This window comes from Trichomycterus rosablanca, chromosome 19, assembly GCF_030014385.1.
Source record: "Trichomycterus rosablanca isolate fTriRos1 chromosome 19, fTriRos1.hap1, whole genome shotgun sequence".
Classification (NCBI taxonomy): domain Eukaryota; kingdom Metazoa; phylum Chordata; class Actinopteri; order Siluriformes; family Trichomycteridae; genus Trichomycterus; species Trichomycterus rosablanca.
This window is the reverse complement of record NC_086006.1, coordinates 5271880-5292745: the sequence shown is the minus strand read 5'-3', so window position 1 is coordinate 5292745 and position 20866 is coordinate 5271880. Positions and strand designations below refer to the sequence as shown.

At 38.2% G+C, this 20866-nt stretch overlaps 1 protein-coding gene across 1 annotated transcript; it reads left to right on the top strand.

Annotated features, from left to right (window-relative positions):
- The first annotated feature begins 450 nt into the window (after positions 1–450).
- Positions 451–20023, top strand: ctnnbip1 (catenin, beta interacting protein 1). Its single transcript, XM_063015930.1, has 4 exons — positions 451–548; positions 8043–8157; positions 8308–8398; positions 19756–20023. The coding sequence occupies exons 2-4, from the start codon at positions 8065–8067 to the stop codon at positions 19812–19814; spliced, it is 243 nt and encodes an 80-aa protein (XP_062872000.1). The 5' UTR covers positions 451–548; positions 8043–8064; the 3' UTR covers positions 19815–20023.
- Positions 20024–20866: the final 843 nt, after the last annotated feature.

Sequence of the window (20866 nt, the reverse complement as noted above, 5' to 3'; positions counted from 1 at the left end):
CGTACACTGTAAACTATATTTCACTCAAACTAAGCTTTATTGGCATGACATAATATGGACGTTCGTATTGTCAAAGCTTAGTAACGTATTTAGGAAATATGATAAAAATAAAGTAAAATAAAAATAAGTAAAACAACAATTATACAGTAGTTTTATCACATGTACAGTAGTGGTTCTTCTTGAATGTGTGGAGTATTAGCGCCCTCTGCCGGTAAGAGCCTTTATTAGCCTTTAGAAATGCCGCAGACGCTTTGCCTTCAGAGGTAAATTTTTATCCCACCCATATTTATATAAACCCGCCTTTTGTTATGATTGGCCAGAAGCTTAAAATCGTGTCTCACAGCGTCCAATCAACGGCTGACTTTGCGTGGCCAATCCTCGCGCAGTGGGCGTGTCTTTTCGAAAAACGGGTGAGAAAACAAACCGTCTCCGCTCCTTCTTTGGCTCCACTTAGCTTCTATCGACTGTCGGGGATGTGAGCCAGCAACGGAAACCTTTCTCATTAACAACTTTAATAACATACTAAGAAAAACCCTGGACCAGGAGAGGTGAGCGATAGCAGCTTACATATTTGTGCAAGTGTATTAAAATGTTACATTTCAGCGGTTTGTTAGCATTCAGGCTCTTGTTAGCTGGTTAGCTTAGCTTAGCTTAGTGGAGTGTATGGGAACTTCATTCAGGGCTTTGTTAGGAACCACAGCAGAGTGATCTCCATAGATTCATACAGTTCTATAAACTACAGTTCTTAAACAACGTGCTTATATATTATTCCTCCTAAAACAAGTGTCTGTTGTAATAAATCAAGTTTAATAACTGTCATAGTTCGTATGTTTTATTTTAACAAAGCTTTTATCAGGACTAGAGCTGAGCAATATTGCAAGAATATCATACCGCGATACTTACAGGCAGTTTCACTGTGAATGATGAGTATCGCGATATTTTGTATTGCAGAACCTGCCCTAACATATAAATAGATTTAAAAAGCGGTAAATTATGTTTTTATGTCTTCTTCATAACCTGTTTCTGTGAGTAACATTGGAGTGCCACCATATGTGTGGCAACAGGGTTGTTCAAAATATAAAAATATACTCTCTCATTTTATAGATAGATGGATAGATGGATATATTTACTTACCACTTTGTCCCCCAAGCCCCTAAAATGTAATAATTAGTTGACTTTTTTTTCAATATTACAGTACAGTATTTTAATTGAACTGTTTTAAATCAATCATATTACTATTTGTTGATTGATTTATATTTATTTGTGGGCCCTTATGCATGATAGTAATGGAAAAGTGGGCCTTTATGGAAAAAAATTGAGAATCCCTGCTATTTACTAGATTTGACAGCACTGCTAGTGTACTAATTAGACACACACTTAGTTTTTGTAGTGTGAGGTTCAAGACATAGTCCTGTTGATTTACAGTGTTTTTACAAGTAAACAATGAATAATATTTCAGAGTTTGATGGTAATCAGTTGTCTGTGAACACAGCAGTTTCAACAGTCTTAACACAGATGTGTTACCGACTCCTGAATGTAGTTTTTGTTTTCATTTGACTAAACCTCGCAGTATTGTTATTTCTGCAGGTTGGGTTAGTCATATTCCCTGCCTCACACAGGTTGGGTAATGCCACTGTGATTATATTGTGATTACTCATCAGGCCGATCTGTAAGTAACAGGAATGTATTGGCATAGTGCAACACTTCTAGTATCTCAACACAGTGTTATTGAGGGTCTATTTTTGTGTCCCCACACCCTTAAACCCATTGTATATACACCATGATTTAGATCTCCAGCTGTCAGCTGAACTGCAAAGCTCAGATTCTGATATGAAGTTGATACTAGCAAGCAGCTTGCCTATTAGGGATGCTTAAGGTGTTGACAGGCGCAGGGCTGACGAGGTCAAGTGATCCATTTGTGCACTTGGATTGCCTTCAGTATGGCATTAATTACATAATTCAGAAAGAGGCTAGATCTAAAACAGCATATGCAGAATGTCAGTGGTATGCCACCACCTGCTACTGTAATGAGTAAATCCCAACTGGGGTCTGAAATAAGGCCATGATTGTCAAGTTGTATTGGAAGATCCAGTTTTCTGTGCAATAATGGAACATTTTGTACTTTTAAAGAAATAAACCGTTTTACAGACTTGAGTGCCAAAAACACTGTATGGCCAAAAGCCTGTTGATGCCTAAACATTAGCCTGTTAGAGATCCTGTTGTGCCCCCAATAGCCTTTACTTTTCTGTAGAGTCTTTCCATTAAATTTTGTGCAGTGTCTGTGGGTATCAGTATCCATCCACTCAAAAAGTATTTGTAAGGATGAGCACTGATGATCAGAAGCTAACTATCACTTACCATAAGGATTTTAGCATGGTTTATATTTGTACGTCTTTCTGTTTCTAGTTTGTTAGCGTGGGCTCCTGGTAAGTAGAAAAAAAGCATTTGCGTTTAGTCGGTCTTTGCAAGAACCCTGCACAGCACAGCCTTTTCATGGGGTGCAACTGTAGCTTCCTCAGTTCTGGCAGTGAATTCCCAGTGGAACCAATGCAGTGCAGTAGCTTTTCTATTGTAATTCATGGTGTGCACACAAGTGCCAGACACAGTTATATCAGATAGCATTAATAAATATTAAATATGGGTTTAAAAAACCAAATTATGCACTTTACTATGTCAGGACTTGCACTGCTTTGTCTATTTAGCAGTTTTGCAGTAAAAAGCTTTTAATAGAAAATGATTGTCTCATCATGTACATCTAACATGTTTTATATAATGTGGTAGTAATTATACCATTAAACAAAAGACAGTAGGAATTTTTAAGCAGTGCCAGGCTTGACATTTGGCATTTCGAAATGTTTCTCTAGTGGGTAGGGTTTCACTCACTGCTGTCAAGCCATGACCTAATTCACAGCCAAACCTTCACCATGGACTTCATCACTATTGTTTCCAGATACAGAAACCATTGTTTCCATACTGCACATATATAGTTGTAAATGCATTAAAATCCAGTAACAAAAATACCAAGTCAGCTTTCACTTGCTACTGCTTGCTTTATGTAGCTGTCATTAGTACTTAGCCATTCCTTATGAACACAATTGAAATTTGTGTTGTTTTTTTTGCCTCATAATTTTTACAATACAATTTGTATGCATCTTTCTTTTCATGTGTCTGTTACGTATACCTGATGTGAATATTACCCACTACAGAGTGGGGTCACAACTAAAAAATTTCCTAGGGTCTGTACTATTGCTATTAATGACTTTCTAACATTTCTAATCAAGAAGATGGTAGCGTAGGTATGTATGCTAACCTGTTGGTTTGTTTTGGTTCCTACAAATAATTTCATCCATTTAAAGAGGGACGTGTCTGGGACAAATTCAAAGAATGTGTTTTGTGTGATCAGTACTGGTAGAATTAACTGGCTTTTTGTTGTCATGCCATAAGTTATTTAAAATAAGAAAACACGTTTTAAGGGACTTTAAGAATCAGTTTGGGTTTTTTTGTCATTTGCAGAAATGATTGGGTTATTGGGCTGTAGGACTGATGGTGTTACTGGGCTGTAGGACTGATGTGTGGCCTCTGTGACCCTGCCACATGCCAGGTGCTATCACATTGCACTGTATTCCCAATGGTTCAGTTCAGTATGTTAGGGCACTTCTCTTTTTACCAAGACTCTTTGTAGCAGAAATGCATTTTTGATGTTGATTTTGTGTCACTGAATCCCATATTATCATTAGTTTTTTTTAAGTTTAATGCTGTATATTAAAAATGTTGATTATTACACCTAAAACAATAATTGCAAATTGTAGAGCTATAAATTAATTTGCAATTTAATATTTTACCTTGCTAGGAGAACATCCATTAAAAATTATAATAAATGTTTTGTGTCAAAATATATAATATAAATAGCTGAGTGTTCATCACCAGCCTACTTCAAGTGGAAACAGTTCATGTTTCAACGAGTCGACCCTCTTCCTTTCTGATTCAGAAAGGTTCGATGCCCTGTGTTGTGGCACATTCACCTCATTATCAGTATTAAAATGATATGCTGTTTAACCACAGTAACTCTTCTATTGGCTTTAAGAGTCTTGGCCGCCCAACAACCTGTAAGTTGTGTGGGTTGCCACTCAAGGACATTTAAAGACTTGCCCAGATGTCAATCCATAGTTATTTTGGCTGTATTCTTTAGATCATTCTCATTTTTAAAAGTCAACTCTCACCTGAATTAGATTGTTAGGGATGTTTTTATTTTTGATTGTGTTCATAAATCCCTCAATTCTTAAGGAAGGTATACAGAGAGGGTAGAGTGATCCTCTTTATGTGCTGAAGCTCTGTGTGATAATTACCTTCTAGCCAGTGTAAAGATGAGGACTGTAGCTTCACACTTGTCCACTGAGTTGTGTGCTACCCTGTGGCCTTTTCAGCCTTTAATGATGTTGTGTAGCTTGCAGAGGTTAACTGAAAAGAATGCAAAATTGTAAAAGGGTGGAAAGCTTCTGCACCCTCAATTCCTCTATTTCTTAATTTAAGTCCAGCAGTTCTTGTAAACAGGGATTTAGATTAACACCGGGAGGACAAACAGAGATTAAACTCCACTGGCTCTAAGGTTGGTGCTGATAGATATCGACTTCATCCTGGCTTGTCTAATGGATGTTTCATCCCTGAGATTAGAAACCAAGGAGCCTAAGGTAGGCTGGGATTTAATCAGACTTTCTACTGATGCCATATGAAGGGGCTTTCCTAAGATGCACATTGAAGTTTTTTTTATTGCTGCTTTTGACATAAACATGTTTTTGCAGAGACATTTTCCACTGGCTGAAGACCAAACATTTTGAAGGGTGTCACACCCCAAGGCCATGGGATTTGTTCTAAGAGAGCTTGATAAGATGATTACATTCATCCATTGCATCCGTTGCTTTTGCAATAAAGAACTTAAAAAAGAACGTTTTTATGAAGTCTGTAGCTTCATTCCTAGACAAGTGTTACATAAACACTCTTGCCTATAAATAGATGTATAAACTTGAAGACCTACTTGGTGAATTTCATATTGCCCTGCAATGCGAATCCTGCCAATTACCCATCACTATTAAACACATACTAATTGAGTGCCCTAAATACCTAAGGGAAAGACAAAAAATCTCAATAGCTGGAACAATGAAAGACATTTTAAACCTTGGAAAAACAGAAATACTTTTGAACTTCATTACAATTACTAAATTAGGAATACACATATAATATCAGAGACTAGGTAATGGATACAAAGCACCCACATAAACCTTTCCTGCCGTGAACTTACAAGAGTAAACATGGCGTTGATAGATAGATGGATGGGCGGACGGACGGACGGGCGGAGATAGATAGATAGATAGATAGATAGATAGATAGATAGATAGATAGATAGATAGATAGATAGATAGATAGATAGATAGATAGATAGATAGATAGATAGATAGATAGATAGATAGAGAATTTCGTATTTCCTGCCTAACTTTGCACATTGCGTTAGTGTGTTAGTATCGTACATCATTTTTGTTTTTAGATGACTGGCTCCAAATTAACACACTGTGAAACAGTGATACATCCTCATTTGGTTTTCAGCACACAGTCTGTCTCGGGGGTTGTCGTGTTATTCACACTGAGCCCAGACATAATCAAATGAGCTAAAGGAGTGGAGGGAGAAAGTCTCTGAAGAGCTGCCTCTGCCTGAAGGTGTGCCCAGTGTCACAGTGCTGCAGAGCTGACACTTCAGTCCCTCTCCTCCTTTCATCTTTCTCTCTCTCTCTTCTGCACTTGCTCTCCTCACCAGCATTCATCATCCCCCCCACTCCTGCCTATCAAATGCCAGAGAATTTTAATGTGATGAAACCCTTTGACATTGTGCCCTTTGGTGACTTCTGGATGCAGAGCCCACAGATTAGATCGGTGGTTCTCAAACTTTTTCTGTCACGCCCCCCTTTGGAAGATGAAAAATTTTCATGCCCCCCCCAACAAAATGCCAACAAAATAGGTTACGTTTAACTTTGTTGAAATAACTTCAAAGATCATGAATGTTCCTTTCACCTTTATTCCAGTCATTTCGGTTGTACTTTATCAAACCACTTTTTGACATATCACTAATCTGCTCCTTCAATCAGTCTGCTATTTCAAATATAAAAAAATCAAATACATTTTGCAAACACTTTGCAAAAAAGATAGAGTTGAATCTGTGCCAAAAACATGATTTGTGAGAGTTCAGGTCTTATCACATTCATTATTTTCATGTGGGAAAAGGTTGATTCACACAAGTAGGTTGATCCGAAAAAGCTGTCAAATATGTGGAAGTTCCAAAATTGATGCTATCTAATTCTTTTATGGTTACAGCACCTTTTGTTTAGAAGAAACAAGTCGCTCAGTTAAGACATTATGTGTTTGTGTCTGTGCTTTGTGTCATGAATTTTGAAGAAGTGTGTTTGTCTTTTTCTCAGTTAAACATAACCCCCAATAAACAGGCTGTCAGTATGCATTATAGTGTGTTTGAACAGACAGTATGGACTGGTTGCCGTTCACTGAGTTTTTATTTATTTATTTCTTTGTTACACCCCTCCTCCAATAACTCATCAGATTATTGCTTGCACTTATACATCAGAGTTGACAGAAGCGTGACTAAAGGCTGGAGCACAACGTGGACTAACTAGTTCATTTACCCTTCTTTTTATTGTTTTTATTATAGTTTTTATTGTTTTTATTTATACATTTTTTTGTTCTTTTTGATATGTTTTAGTGCTGTTTGTTTTTCCTGCTCTCCCCCACTTCTGTCTATACCTCTCATATTCTTGCTTATGTTTTAATGAAATGTCTTAATGCTGTTTTCTCTTCTTCCTCCTGGTATGTTTTAATTATTATCTTGATGCTGATTAATGTGTTGTGTGAATTTTGTACTACAATTTGTACGGTTTGTGTTGTTTTTATGATTATTTGCTTTTTATGTAAAATGTAAAGCGTCTTTAAGTATCTTGGAAAGCGCTATATAAATAAAATATATTATTATAAAAATATATTATTATTATTATTATTATAAAATCAAGCTGCACAATCCCCATTAGCAGGTATAAATTTCTGTTAATACATCCTGAAAGTGTGTGATTGTTCTTTAGATAATTATTAAGGAACATTTGGTGTGTTACATGTTTTGGTTGGCACACACCGTCAGCAAACAATGTTCTTTTAAAGACATCCAACTATTGAAAACCAAGGCATTTCTACCCTGCTGAGGATGACTTAAGTTCTCTGTGTACATGTAGTACATGGCTTCTGTTGAGGTGCATATCGCCACCTAGTGGTATAGACCGACTTCATGTATGAAAAAATGTCTTAAGATTACATAAGCTTGTTTTTGATTATGATGATTATCATCTTTTTATTACCAAGTAAATTAGGCTAAATTTATGCTACTGCTACTGTAAAATGAAAGTAAAGATATTTGCAAGGTTAATCAAAAGGTTTGTCAATGTTGTGGAGGCAAATTCCAGCAGTCCTGTTTCATGTAGTGAAAAGCTTTACCAGATATATGGAGGCTGGTATAGCAGCAATAATGAACAAACTCTATTAATATTCTTGGTTTTGAGTGTGGTGTGTTACTGCATTAACCCAAGGTTGTTTTGTTTGGTAAATCTTGAGATTAAAAGCTGACAAGGACTTATCAGTGTCAGAAACAACTCATTTTATAGTTTGCATTTGTTCCTCTACTTTTTGCTGTATTTGGCATTTATAGCACTGCACAGTGAACCTGACTGCCGAACTAGGCCACGAGTGACAGTACAAAGAAAACCTTCCATAAAATATGGATGAGCACTATTTAGACTGCCAGCCTGCACCTGACTTCAAGCATATAGGACTTTCAACGAAATGGCTTCTTCACTAATGAATCTGAAATTGTGAACAGTGTTAGGGAACAAATTTTTGGTAAAATGAATTATGGTTGAATTATTAAAAAATACCTCCAGGTTGACTATTGTTTATTCTCTGTTGTAAATATGATTTGCTTGTCTGTATATTTCTGTCAGTGGTGCTTCAGGAGCAGGGGGGATGAACCGTGAGGCCCCTGGCAAGTCTCCTGAGGAGATGTACGTTCAGCAGAAGGTGCGGGTGCTTCTTATGTTGAAGAAGATGGGATCAAATGTAAGTCCTATTAACACATACAGCAAATATCATATGTAATCTGCACATTCACTTGACTTTACTTATTTTTCTTGTGTTTTCTAAGAATCTTATGCCACTCTGTGGTTGGTTATTAATTTGGTTTGTGTGATTTTCCTCTCACTCTTGCAGCTGACGCCCAGTGAGGAAGCGTTCCTGCGAAACTATGCAGGCGTGGTGCACAGTCAGTTGAGCCAACTCCCACAGCACAACATAGACCAGGGTAAGCATGGTAGCATTCAGAGACCAGCTGCTTATGCCACAGTTGCACACCAGCTATCCTTATTCGACAGACTCAGCATTTAGAGCACAAATGTTTATTATGTTAACTTAGTTATGGGTCATAAGCTAAGCCAGGAACAGCCTGAATATGGTACCGTGCCAATCCATCACAGGTCTTTGGCAATGCTGCATTAACCCCCCCTTCCCCCCCACTCATTCACTTATACAGCCACAAAGTTTGCTTTATTATGTTGCTTAATAATGTGGCAGATTGCCGCTCAGGTGGCGCAGCGGTAAAAACACACGCCGGAACCAGAGCTGGGATCTCGAATACATCGTATTGAGTCTCAGCTCTGCCTGCCGGCTGGGCTGAGCAACCACATGAACAACGATTGGCCTGTTGTTCATATGGGGGTGGGATATTGAGCCGGATAGGGACTCTCTCATGACTGATGCAACTACGACCTCTGCTGGCTTATTGATGGTGCTTGCACAGAGACTGGGAGAGAGTGCGGATCAGGGTGTGTCTCTCCGTGTGCATGGCTGGTCCTCGGCTGATCTTGTCTGGTGTAGGTGACAAGATGCATACGACTGCTGCCCACGTGTCGGAGGGGACGTGGGTTAGCTTTGTTCTCCTCAATCGGAGCCGGGGCCGGCATTAGTGGAGAGGAAGCAATTGAACGCGCTAAAAGTCGGGAGAAAAAAGGGGAAAAATGCATAAATAAAATTAAAAGAATAAATGATTTGGCAGATTTGTACAATGAAACACATCAAGCAGCCCTGCTGTTGTAACACAAGCAGAATTTATCTTGGCATTGGCATTCTCTAATTTTGTTTTTATTCATTTCATAAATTGTAGCTGGTAAAATTACTAAAATTAACTTGATAACAATTAACTTGATAATTTTACAAAATTCCTAGTCCTGAATTTTCCCCTGTCCCAACTTAAAAAAAGCATCACATTAGGGACTGGTGTGTATTAAAAAATACATTTAATTTAGTAAAACATTAAGTATCTTTTAGTGCTGTGAAAAATACCTGTAAAAGTTAGGTGTAAAATTTTAGGAGCATTTATCTACTGTCCCAACAGGATTGTTAGTAAATGCAGTAAAACCCTCACTGACAGCGATACGTTTTCTCCCCACTGTGTTTCTGCATATGCACAGGCTTTCAAGCCAAATAATTAACCATTTGTGCTGTATGCACCAAATGACACAATGACTAGTTGGTTATAAGATTTCTGCCAAAATCTGTAAATGAACGTGTGATTAGTGTGCCTGTTTTTACCAACAGTCGTGGTTCTTATTCTCCACCAGAGGGCACCATACAATAGGATTTGCATGTAGCTTTCAGTATGAAGGGTGGCTGCAAAAATGCGGCTTACTGCAGGGATCAGCAGTGCTGGTGGTTTCTTCATTATATAATGAATAAAACAGTAGCATCGATGATCAAACTGAATATAACATGACAAGATTCCTCCCGTCTGCAGAAAGTCCTGTATCTATGGTAGATCTCATACAATTCTCAAATTTTTTTCCAAAGTGTTTTGTCAGTAAAGCATACTTGTATCTTAGCTGTTTGTAAAGAATGTATCACTGCTGTGCTTACTATAGAAACATCTTCATAAATAATGCAGTGTTATGAATAAGCTGGTGTAAAATGCGCTTTGCTTTACTCCGCTATGTAACAACAAAGGTGTTTGAGGTTTCTTTGGTTTCCATTTGACAGTTCTACAAAAGAAAACAAAAAGAAAAACTGCATGCATACATGATCTTTATAAAACTAATAATAAGTGAGAAAGATCCAAATGGATTTTTGTTTTGATGCATTAAATATGCACACACAGAAGGTATTGTAGAATAATTTGATACAGGTTGTCTGTTTATAATGTTTTAGTTCACTTGAATACACGTGGTAGACATAAGTTTACCGACCGTTATTATTTTTATTGTGCAGTATAAATCATCTCTTGAGACTTGAATAATTTAATCACTGTTTTATATCACAAATGTCTCAGGTTGATGAGACCCCTACAAAAACTAAAACCTGGCACAGCAGTCTTGTGCACTAGCCCACCACCACTGAGGTGTTGAGCTCTTGAGTTCAAATCTCAGAACCTGGGAGGTCTAACAGGAAGGGCAGATTGGATAACGCCTAACAGTTGGCTTTGCCTGAGTGAGGGAGGTTAACAGGGTTCCTACATGCACCTGTACTAGTGTAAATCTCTATAAGCGACACAGTTCTTTGTGGGACTCCACCTATGCCAGGTGAAAACAAGTTGCAGGCGACTACATGCTTGTCAGAAGGGTTGTGTGCTAGTCTGCAGCTCTCCTTGGTCAGATCAGGTCAGGTCAGGACAGGGTGAGGCCAGTGGCAGAGGAGATGCATTTGGGAACTGGAAGAAAAAAATGTTAAGAGAAAAAACTAAGGAGATGTACTTGCTGTGTGTGTGTGTGTGTGTGTGTGTGTGTGTGTGTGTGTGTGTGTGTGTGTGTGTGTGTGTGTGTAACAAGCCAGGACACTAGGGACAGGCCTCTGGGGCCACCTCATTCAGCCTCTGTTCAGCTATTGTTCTCTCATGTGAACAACAGTTGTGACATACTTTATTATGTGAATCGGAAATTAGGTTTCCATCCTTCCCCTGCTCTTGCTTTTGTAGTGGTCACTTTTTATATTCACATGTTGACAAGTGTGAAATTTGGAAAATATTATCTGGATAAGATTTCTACTGGCTTGAACCATTCCAAAAGCTGCCAATTTGGCTTGTTTACAATTAAATGGGTTACTGCTTTCTAGGGCATTTAATTGGCTAATTAGCATACATGTGAATTATGTATTTTTGGAATGCATTTTTAATTTGTGCTTGCTCTTTTGTCTTTGGGATTAAACCAGTCTAGAGATTTAGACAGGACGACTGTGGGTGGAGATCTGTGTGGAAAAGGCTCATTAACAAGCTTTTGATTATACTAGCTGGTCAGCTTTTGTAATGTTCCATAAAAGATTAATGCACACATCGTTGTTTTGCAAAATAAAAACAGTTACTGTTTTTTTTTTTTTAGGTATACCGGAACAAACACATATAAAATTTCAGGCTGCTAAGAATGAGCTGAGGGTGTGGCGCTGTCCTAGAATGGCTCTGCAGCACTCTGAGAACAGCACAAAGCTTTTGAAACGAGTGTTAGGTTTGTGAGCTCTGTGGCTTCTGGGGCCCAGTAACAGAACAACGGAGAGCGGAGTGGGGTTTCCATGACTACTGCACAGGAGGCGGGGCTCCCGCAGGACCGGCTACCATGGAGCCGTGTGACTGGAGGAGAGGAGCGGGTCTTGTTAGGGCCGAGGGCAAGCTGAGGCATTAATTATGGGCACATGGTGTGAATCACATCATGCTGATTCATCAGACCTAAAACACTCCACCCTCTGCAAAAAAAAACTCTGAATGACCACCCGCGCACAGGCTTTCGTAGCGTGTGATGGCATAAAGTGGTTTATCCAGCCTAAAAACAATAGACACTTTTCAACATTGACTGCTTGTCAGTTCAGTGCCCTTTAGCAATGCAGTATTTGAATGTATTTTACACAAATACCAAACCCGTGTACTGTACCCATGCTAGAAATTTTCGATATTAGGCCAAAAGTATGTTGACACCCATGCGTTCATGTGTTTTAGTTATACATACTGCTAAGAGGGGTTTACAAATAACTGTGTAACGTGAATTGGGAGGTCCATAAAGACTTAGTTTGACCTCATAGCTGACCTCAACCTGACTAAACACATTTTAGAGCTACTGAAATGTTCATTAAAGGTCAGATCTTCTCATCCAACTTCAGTGCACAAGCTCACAAATGCTCTTCTGCTTGAATGGGCACAGTTTCCTCAGACTTGGGCCTTTTTATACTCCCCAGAAGTATGAAGGCGGTAATAGCCACTAAAGACGGGCGACTCCATATTAATGCCTGCCTGTAGTTTTGGAATGGAATATCCAACAAGTTTTTGATCAAGTGTCCACTTACTTTTAGTCGTGTATATGTGTGTTCATCACTTCATACATATTGTACTACCTATTTACTCTATCCATTAATCAAAATTAACTCCATAGGACCACCATTGACCCGATGTTTTTTTTTTTTTTTTTGTGCCTTGCAATGACACTAACATGGTAGTGATTTGGTAGTTTTTACTTGTAATGTTATATTAGGTGCAGCTGCATAACTGGGGGTATTAAATGCAGTTTAAGCCTTAAAATATTTTATGCACAGTGTGTGTTAATCCGTCTCCAGACCTTTAGCAATACAGGCTGATTGCTTTATATATTTTAAGTCAGTAACTGTATGCCCACAAAGTGCATATGTATGGATAGGTGAAACTAGTATGTATGTACAAGATTTGTATACCTAATATAATGGCGAATAGCAGCTGTTGTACACATACTTCATACATTCTGTGTCTATCCAGTACAGAATATGATAAATGATTTTTACTTTTACCAAAGCTGTTTAAGCTTTACCGTGAAACTATTTTGTTTTTATGCTTTTTAAAGAGCCACATTTAAAATAAATATTATTTTTTAAAAAGTGTATAATGACCATCCGACACAATGGTAAGCAAAACACTCCTTTGTTATTTTGCTGATCTGTAGAATGCTTGCAGACAGCCTTATCCTTCTCTGCACAAAGAATCCAATATGTAATTAACACCCTGTTTATTATACTTGCACTTACTGGTTAGCTAGTTGTGGTTCCATTGTAATACATTAGGAATGGACATGCTAATGCTAAATTTGTTCAATAGTAATACAAACCCTTAAGATCGTTGTGTTTTACAAAAAACATAATACCTCATAATTCTGTATGTGACTTGAAGTAGACCATAAACAACTTGCGTGCTAAATGTCAGCATTCTCTTTGTGATATTTTGGAAATCTGGTATATTTATTATTGTGGCTTTTATCATGATTTACATCTGTGTGCTTCTGACCACCCTTAATCATGAGCCACGTCTGGCAGCTGCGATCACTTATAAGTATTAATGCACTGGTGTGTGTGTGTGTGTGTGCGTGATTGTCTTCTCCACTCAGCACACTCCTTACCATGATTTATTACTCCTTGCATCACTCCACTACCCTTCTCGAAATGGCTGTCTAATTCTGACTCTGCTACATTTACTCACAGCCATTTCCCACCCTGTTTCTATCTTGTACCATAACAATGCACTGGTCTTTTATTACACTTTAGTTATCATTGCTGTACTGTACCTTCCATGCATGCCTTTAAGGAACATTCTGTGCTTAAGTGATTAGACAAGAGCAACAGTGTGTACTATACATTTTTTTTATCAGCCATGAGAGACGGAAGCTGTTTTTCTTTACACAGTAATGCAACAGTAATGCTAGTAACATTTGTGCTGCATAAATAGCTACAATGTCTAATAGCTTGTAACATATGCTTTTATAATTGAATGTAATCAACTGTGGTGCTGTGAATGAATGGAGAGGGTGATGGTTAAGCATCTTGTTGAAATGGGAAATGAGAAGGGAGAAATAGGCAAGCAATTCGACAACGATGGGGGAGAACTAAAGAGATAGAGGCTATATTATTGGAAAATAGATAGCTAAATACAGAACAAGGCAGACCGTGAATAGAAATAAAGCTGGTGGAGAGAAAGGACCTGTAGATAAGATATAATAAGAGAGGTCAGATACAGCCAGAGAGGCGGCAGATAAATGAGAATGAGAAAGGGCTAATATGGACAGAGGTAGCAGATAAATAAATGGATAGTGAATAAGACAAGGAGCAGATAGATGCTGTTTGTTCATAGGAGCTTGCAACCTGCCGGGTGATGATGCAGTCAGATCCTGTGTTGTTGCTAGGCAACAACTCTGCAGGGCCCTCGCATCCACATTGCGCTGGCTGCTATGTGTGACTTGCCATATTTTACAGGGAGGGGCACCCGTAGGCTTAGCCAAGACCACACTCGATTTTATTCATATGCCCTTCACACCCATCAGCGTCAATGGCAGAATGTAATGTGTGCACACTCTTGTCTGACCTTTTAATGCCCTCCAACAAGCCCTTATGTAAGCATTAGGTCTTACACAACCTATAATTAGACAGGGTTAATGGCAGTAAGCCGCAGTAAATAAAATTGATCTCATTTGGGACAAAAAGGTTTGTTATTAATATACTAATGTAAGAAGGATTTTATACCTAATGCTACTCTGTTTTAACTTCGGTTGGCTTGGGTGTGATCTTTGTCTTTGGTCTGCATTGTTTGCAAGGAGTTTTGCATGTTTCCCTGTGTCAGTGTGGGTTTTACCAGGTACCCTTGTTGCACCAAAAGAGCTTTCACTTCTTTGGGAAGCTTGGTAAGGTGCTCAGTAAGGTTGAGGTCAGAGCTCTGCAGGCCACTGGAGTTCCTCCACGTTAAGCTCATCAGACCATGTCTTTGCTTTTGTGCATGGGCACAATCATGCGGGAACAGGACAGGACCTTGCACAAAGTGTCGGGATATGATGTACTTCATGTAAATGATTTTATACACCTGTTTACGTAGCGGTAAGTGTGGCTTAAACACACGAAAATGGGTGTTCACAAGACTATACAAAACCCCTATTCTTTAATAAATGAAGTCATCATTTATTAAAAAAACACTTGTTTTTCAGGTCATATATTACATTTATTACATCTGTGTGGATGTGAAAGCATTTAGTGTGGCACATGCAGAAATAAGTACAATCAGGAGGGGGGATGTTTTTTTCACCGCACCATATGTTGCCATATTATTTAATTAGATCTGGGCATTCGGGTGGCACAGCGGTTAAGTACGCTAGCACACTTCAACTGGCACTTCATTGTAAAGAATTTCACATAGCTCTTACTTTTAAGACTAAAAAGGATGGAGCATTTAAAGGGGATAGACCATAATCTAGAATGCTGAATGGAATACTGCTTTTATGGTTTATTTGTAGAAAGGTGCCTTTATCACATACACACTAAACTAACATTTGCATGTTTCAGAATATAAGGCAGCAATTAATATCACTTTTTACTATGGGCACATGGATAACTTACCATCACTGAATCACTGCTTTATTTATAGATTCATCAGTCTCAGTCAGGGCCGGCGCTAGGGGGGGGCTGAGGGGGGCATTGCCCCCCCAAATTGTGTCTTTGCCCCCCCAAGCACAATGCAAGCAACGGCTATTTTTAAAATGATCTCTGAACCAATCACAAAAATGCATTTTGTTTTACAGTGTGAAGATATTTCCTTGCTTATTCCTGATTGGCTCTTTGAGTCATATAAAAATCGGCAGACTGCCCCAAACAGTTCAGTTCGGCAGTATATGTTCTGTTCGTGTGAGCGAGAGGCAGGTATACTGGTAAACACTTTTTTTTTACAGAATTAGTATTCTTTTGTTTTCTTTATATTTTAGTTTCCCAATAATATAAATATTCTCACTCATTCCTATTTCCACGTTTGAATATTCTCAGTCTGTGTGTAGGTACATTTGTCAGCTTTGACTTAAATTTGTATTAAAGCCTTTCAAGAAATAGAGTTGTTCTATTAGTAATGGCAATTTAATTAAGAAATGATGTTATTTTCATTTTATTAAAATGAAATACAATTAGATAATCTTTTTTCTCCATTTACATAATCAACATGTATTTTTTAATTATTGGGTTTTAAGTTTAAGTTCGAAAACATGCATTTTTATTTCTTTACCTCATACATCACTTTAAGCCAGTATCAATAGCTTGGCTGTCATCATTCATGCACAAATCAAGCCTTGAATATATTTCTGGCTTCAAAAACATGACTATCAACATGCCCCCTCATTAGGTTTTACTGCCCCCCCCCCAAGCAAAGCAGTCCAGAACCGGGGCTGGTCTCAGTCATGGTCAACCTTGATGTGACAGGCGATGTTTGATTGCATGACATCATCTTGAGTGTACAGAGCTGTGACCAGAGTAGACTGGTTTGGCCACTCTTAGTCATAGTTAAATAGTTGTCGAAAAGTGTGTTTCCACATCTGCTTCAATTTATATCCTGTGAGCTAAATCCAAAATAAAGTTTTGTCTTTGCAAAACAAATTACATTTATTAAAACGACACGTTTAAGCAACATGTATTTTACCAGGGTGAATGTTGAAGCAAAAGGTTCACATTTGAGATTTGTAAATTGAGCTTCAACCCTCAGCCTGGTATCTCTAATTTCAAAAGAGACAAGCTGTATCTCTCTGAATGAGAACATTAATATTTTGTCAGGCCATACTTTGAGTTAATTCAAGCATATCATTTAAATTTAAATAAATAATAATTTTGACATGATTAAAACACACTGCTCAACTGTGCTCTAAAAAGCATCCTCGTGGTTGTGTCTCTGCCCCATTTCATATCAGCTCAGAGCTAAAGGAGTTTAAACAAAGGCTTCTGGGCAATGAACCAAGGCCTGTCTTACCTCATAAGGTAGGTCTGTGTGATCTGAATGGATCAGAGGCATGAAAGCAAAGCATGAGCGTACATGAAAGGATCTTCTTTCTGCCAGTCTCCCTGCTTATTAGGCTTAGGTCAAGCAGAACCCAATATAGAGACGTCCTAATGACTGGTTCTGATGTGGACTGTGGAAACAACCAATCCTAACTTGCTCTAACAGGCACAGAGTGTGCCATCATGACCTTGAAAGGAAATAGTTTTAAACATGCACACAAATGCAGGCAGGCGAATGCTTGTGGTTTGAACAGTTTGCCCTACTTTTATCTAATTTTTCAAATGAGACAGTGGTATGGGAAGCAACAAGAGCTTTTTATAGCTGAGGTGCAGAGAAACAAAGGTGGGCTTCCAAATCTAAGGCTTCTTTTTAAATTCTGAGTGAGTTTACGAAGGTTTTGACTAATTCTGTTCTGACATGATCTTTTATTTGGTACAAAATAGCTAAAATGTTTGTCCCATTGTGTCTTCAAACTTGATTGCTCAATTTAACCATCGCTAACTGGTGCAAAAAATCTACATAGATAAACTCTGGTGATTGAATTGGTCATGCTGAAGAGCAACCTAACAAGTCAGTGTGTAAAATTTCTGCTTGGTTAAAACTCAATCTTAAGTGCTGTTACTGTGTAACGGAGCAACAACAGATCAGCTGTGAAGTGCGAAGCACACGACCTCTTACATTTTTAACCTTGGAAAAACAGAAAAACTTTAGAATTTCATTTCAATGACTAAATTAGGAATATACATATAATATCAGTATATCAATTACTACGTAACGGATACAAGCACCCACATAAACCTTTTCTGCCGTGAATATAACTTACAAGAGTAAACACGGCGCTAAAAGATAGAAAAAGTAAGTCCTTAACTGAACAGCCTCTGACAAGCTGAAAAATGCAAAAAATCGGCTGATTTAGTGTTTAGGACGCCACCATTGGACTTGGAAAATAGTTCATTTGATAAGTACTTCTCTGGTTAGTGCTTTACTATTATTGCTGTTCATATTGTGGAGAAAAAGAGAAGGGTTATGTACACAGTTCCAACTGTACAGAATGATAAAGGATGAATGATAGGGTTGTTTTTAATATGTTGTGCAAGGACCCTTTGTTTCTCTAAAGAAAAACTTAAAAATGTTCCAATAATGTTGACACAAAACAGCTGCATTATTTATCTTAATGTAAAAAAAAAAAAATGGCGTGGAACAACATGGTGGCACAAAGTTCTGACCTTAACCTTATCTAACACCTTGCGGATAAATTGAATTGGCAAATGCAAGGCAGACATGTTAATTAAAAATTACTAACAGCTGTGTCTCGGGGGCAGCATCACTTGCATCAGAGGGATCAGTTTTTTTGCCTGGTCTATAGTTAAGAGTGCAGTCACTTTACAAGCTGCTTAGAAACACAAGGCAGCTTCAATCAGGTCCGTTAAGATTACAAGCAATTACATGGGAGCCCTTCAAAATAAACATCTTTCGTAAACTTCAGACATCAGCCTGGTCTTGAATAATGTTCGGCGGCTCAAGTGGTCTTGAGAGTTTGTACTGATTATTTACTGTTGTGATGAAACTGTGTAATAATCCGTGTGTATCTTACAACAGCTGGATCTTCAAATCCTGTTTATCTGCGCATCTGAGTTTGTTTTCTGACTAAATCCAAAATGTTGGATTGAAATTGATTAGCAGTCCCATCTGTATGTCTAGGCTGATACCTGACTGAAATCATAAGTGATATCTTTCAACTTTTTTCCTGACTTCATAAGAACAAGCAGAAATGATTTAATTATACTCTCCTCAAGAAATGAATTTTACAGCTGGGCTTTTTAATCATTATTTAAAGTGATTCTTTGTTACCTCTGTTTTTTTTTGTGCTGCAGACGTATCAGGCTGGCTGCTCAGTGCTTTGTGTGAACTCTTTATATATACTTGCTTATAAATGGATCCTTCCAGAGTGCTGTACAGCAAGACATCATACAAGTCAAAAGCAATTGCAAGCTATTCTAGTACATTATTAAGGTGACTCTTTCTGATCTAGTACAGCATACATAGCTTGTATAAACAGCCTAGATACATAGATCCTAGTCTTAACCCTTGTTTGTGAGTTACAGTGCCATGACAAAGTATTTCCCCCTCTTGTGGTCCCCTGGTTTTGCACTTACACTAAATGGTTTGATATCATCATACAAATATAATATAGGACAATAAAAACATGATTTTTACTTTAGAACTATCCTTTTTTTTCCATCCAACCATAGAACATGAGTGATGGTGCACACTGATGATGGGTAATTTATACCTGGGTTACTCCTAAAGTTTTTTATCCTATTCTGCTCTGGTGCAGAAGGGCCTAATTGTAACACAAAATGAGGTCAATAAAAAGCCTGAACAATTCTCTAAAAGTAGTTTTTAAGCTGTAGCATTACATTTTCCTTTTCTGAAACTAATATGGAAATCATGGACACCTCTTTCTGTCTGCCGGATGATCAAGCATGATTCCAGAATACATTTCCACTGCTTTACTCCTCTTCAGTCAATGCTTGCCCTTGCACATGTTGATTTTAGACTTGCCGAGGCAGTTGGCTACTGCTTAGTGGTTGACGTAGTAATGATGCTCCTAGTTATTTACACTTTGCAGAAACAGTACTGAGTTACATATATGATTATTGGAAATGTTGTAGATGTGAGATTCTCAGACAATGCCACAAGAAAGTCATTGAGCTTTTAAATATGACTATTCTACTACCAGTCATTATTTCTAATCACCGTTCGACTGTTTATTAGATCATGTATGCCTAATTTAAAAAAATTTTTCTCAATCACAGTGATTTTTAGAATGCCAATCTCCTAACTTACCACCATGTGTCTGCCCCGGTCAGGTGCTGAGGATGTGGTGATGGCCTTCTCCAGATCAGAGACGGAGGACAGAAGGCAGTGACCTAAACCATGCTTTATCTAAACCCAACACTGCTGAATGACTGAGAGTGAGACAGATGGGAGAGGAGCAGGTCTTTATCAAGTCGCCTGTCCTAATCCCCTGAAATCTTCCTCATTCCCTTTTCTTCCTCACACTAATCGTCACACAGCTAGTGGTGCCTGGCTGTCAGATCAGGTTGTAAAAAACATCCTAAAGAGTGACTGGTTTGTTTAGCCTTTTTTTTTTTTTTTTTTTTTTTTTTTTTTTTTTTTTTTAAGCATTGTACTTCACTCCCCAGTGTTTTTGTGTGTGTGTGCGTGTGCGCGTGCTGAATGTATCAGTAAGAGGCTGAATGGACCAAGAGCTTCATTTGTCTGGTCAAACCAACAGCAAAGCTTGATAAGCGGAGATAAAAAGGACTTCAGGGTTATTTTTTGGGATGCATCTGATTTTGTGTGTGTTGTTGCATTCATGTATGAGGTGTTGAAAAGTGATGACAAATGTGTTTGATTCATGTTGGAATGTCCTCTCATCATCACCTTTTCATTAATGTGCAAGATGTTGAGGATGCCACTGCACTACATCAAAGACTACACGGTGTGTGAATGTGTGTACAACAATGACATTTATCATTTACGTTCAGAGTAATGGTATTTCAGAATTCTTCATTTTAACAACAGTACAAAAATACTAGTGAACAGTCGTGCCAACATTTTTATTGTAAAGTTTTAAAGATTCTAATGATTGTCTTGAGTCTTAATTTATTTTTCTGTTAAAATACTAAAATATTCACCAGAATTTTAAAAAACAGGCATTTAAACAATTTTTATTCTTTTTCCTTTACTCCCCTGTTGGGTGGCTAAGTGGGTAGCACTGTCGCCTCACAGCAAGAAGGTCCTGGGTTCGATCCCCAGGTGGGGCGGTACGGGTCCTTTCTGTGTGGAGTTTGCATGTTCTCCCCGTGTCCGTGTGGGTTTCCTCCGGGTGCTCCGGTTTCCTCCCACAGTCCAAAGACGTGTAAGTGAATAGAATTGGAGATACTAAATTGTCCATGACTGTGTTTGATATAACCT

What these genes read in the sequence shown, in the direction of transcription:
- ctnnbip1 (XM_063015930.1), top strand. Translation starts at nt 8,065, where the DNA reads ATGAACCGTGAGGCCCCTGGCAAGTCTCCTGAGGAGATGTACGTTCAG. An exon ending in TGAAGAAGATGGGATCAAAT is followed by an intron (nt 8,158 to 8,307) that starts GTAAGTCCTATT and finishes TCACTCTTGCAG; the next exon opens with CTGACGCCCAGTGAGGAAGC. An exon ending in ACAGCACAACATAGACCAGG is followed by an intron (nt 8,399 to 19,755) that starts GTAAGCATGGTA and finishes TGCCCCGGTCAG; the next exon opens with GTGCTGAGGATGTGGTGATG.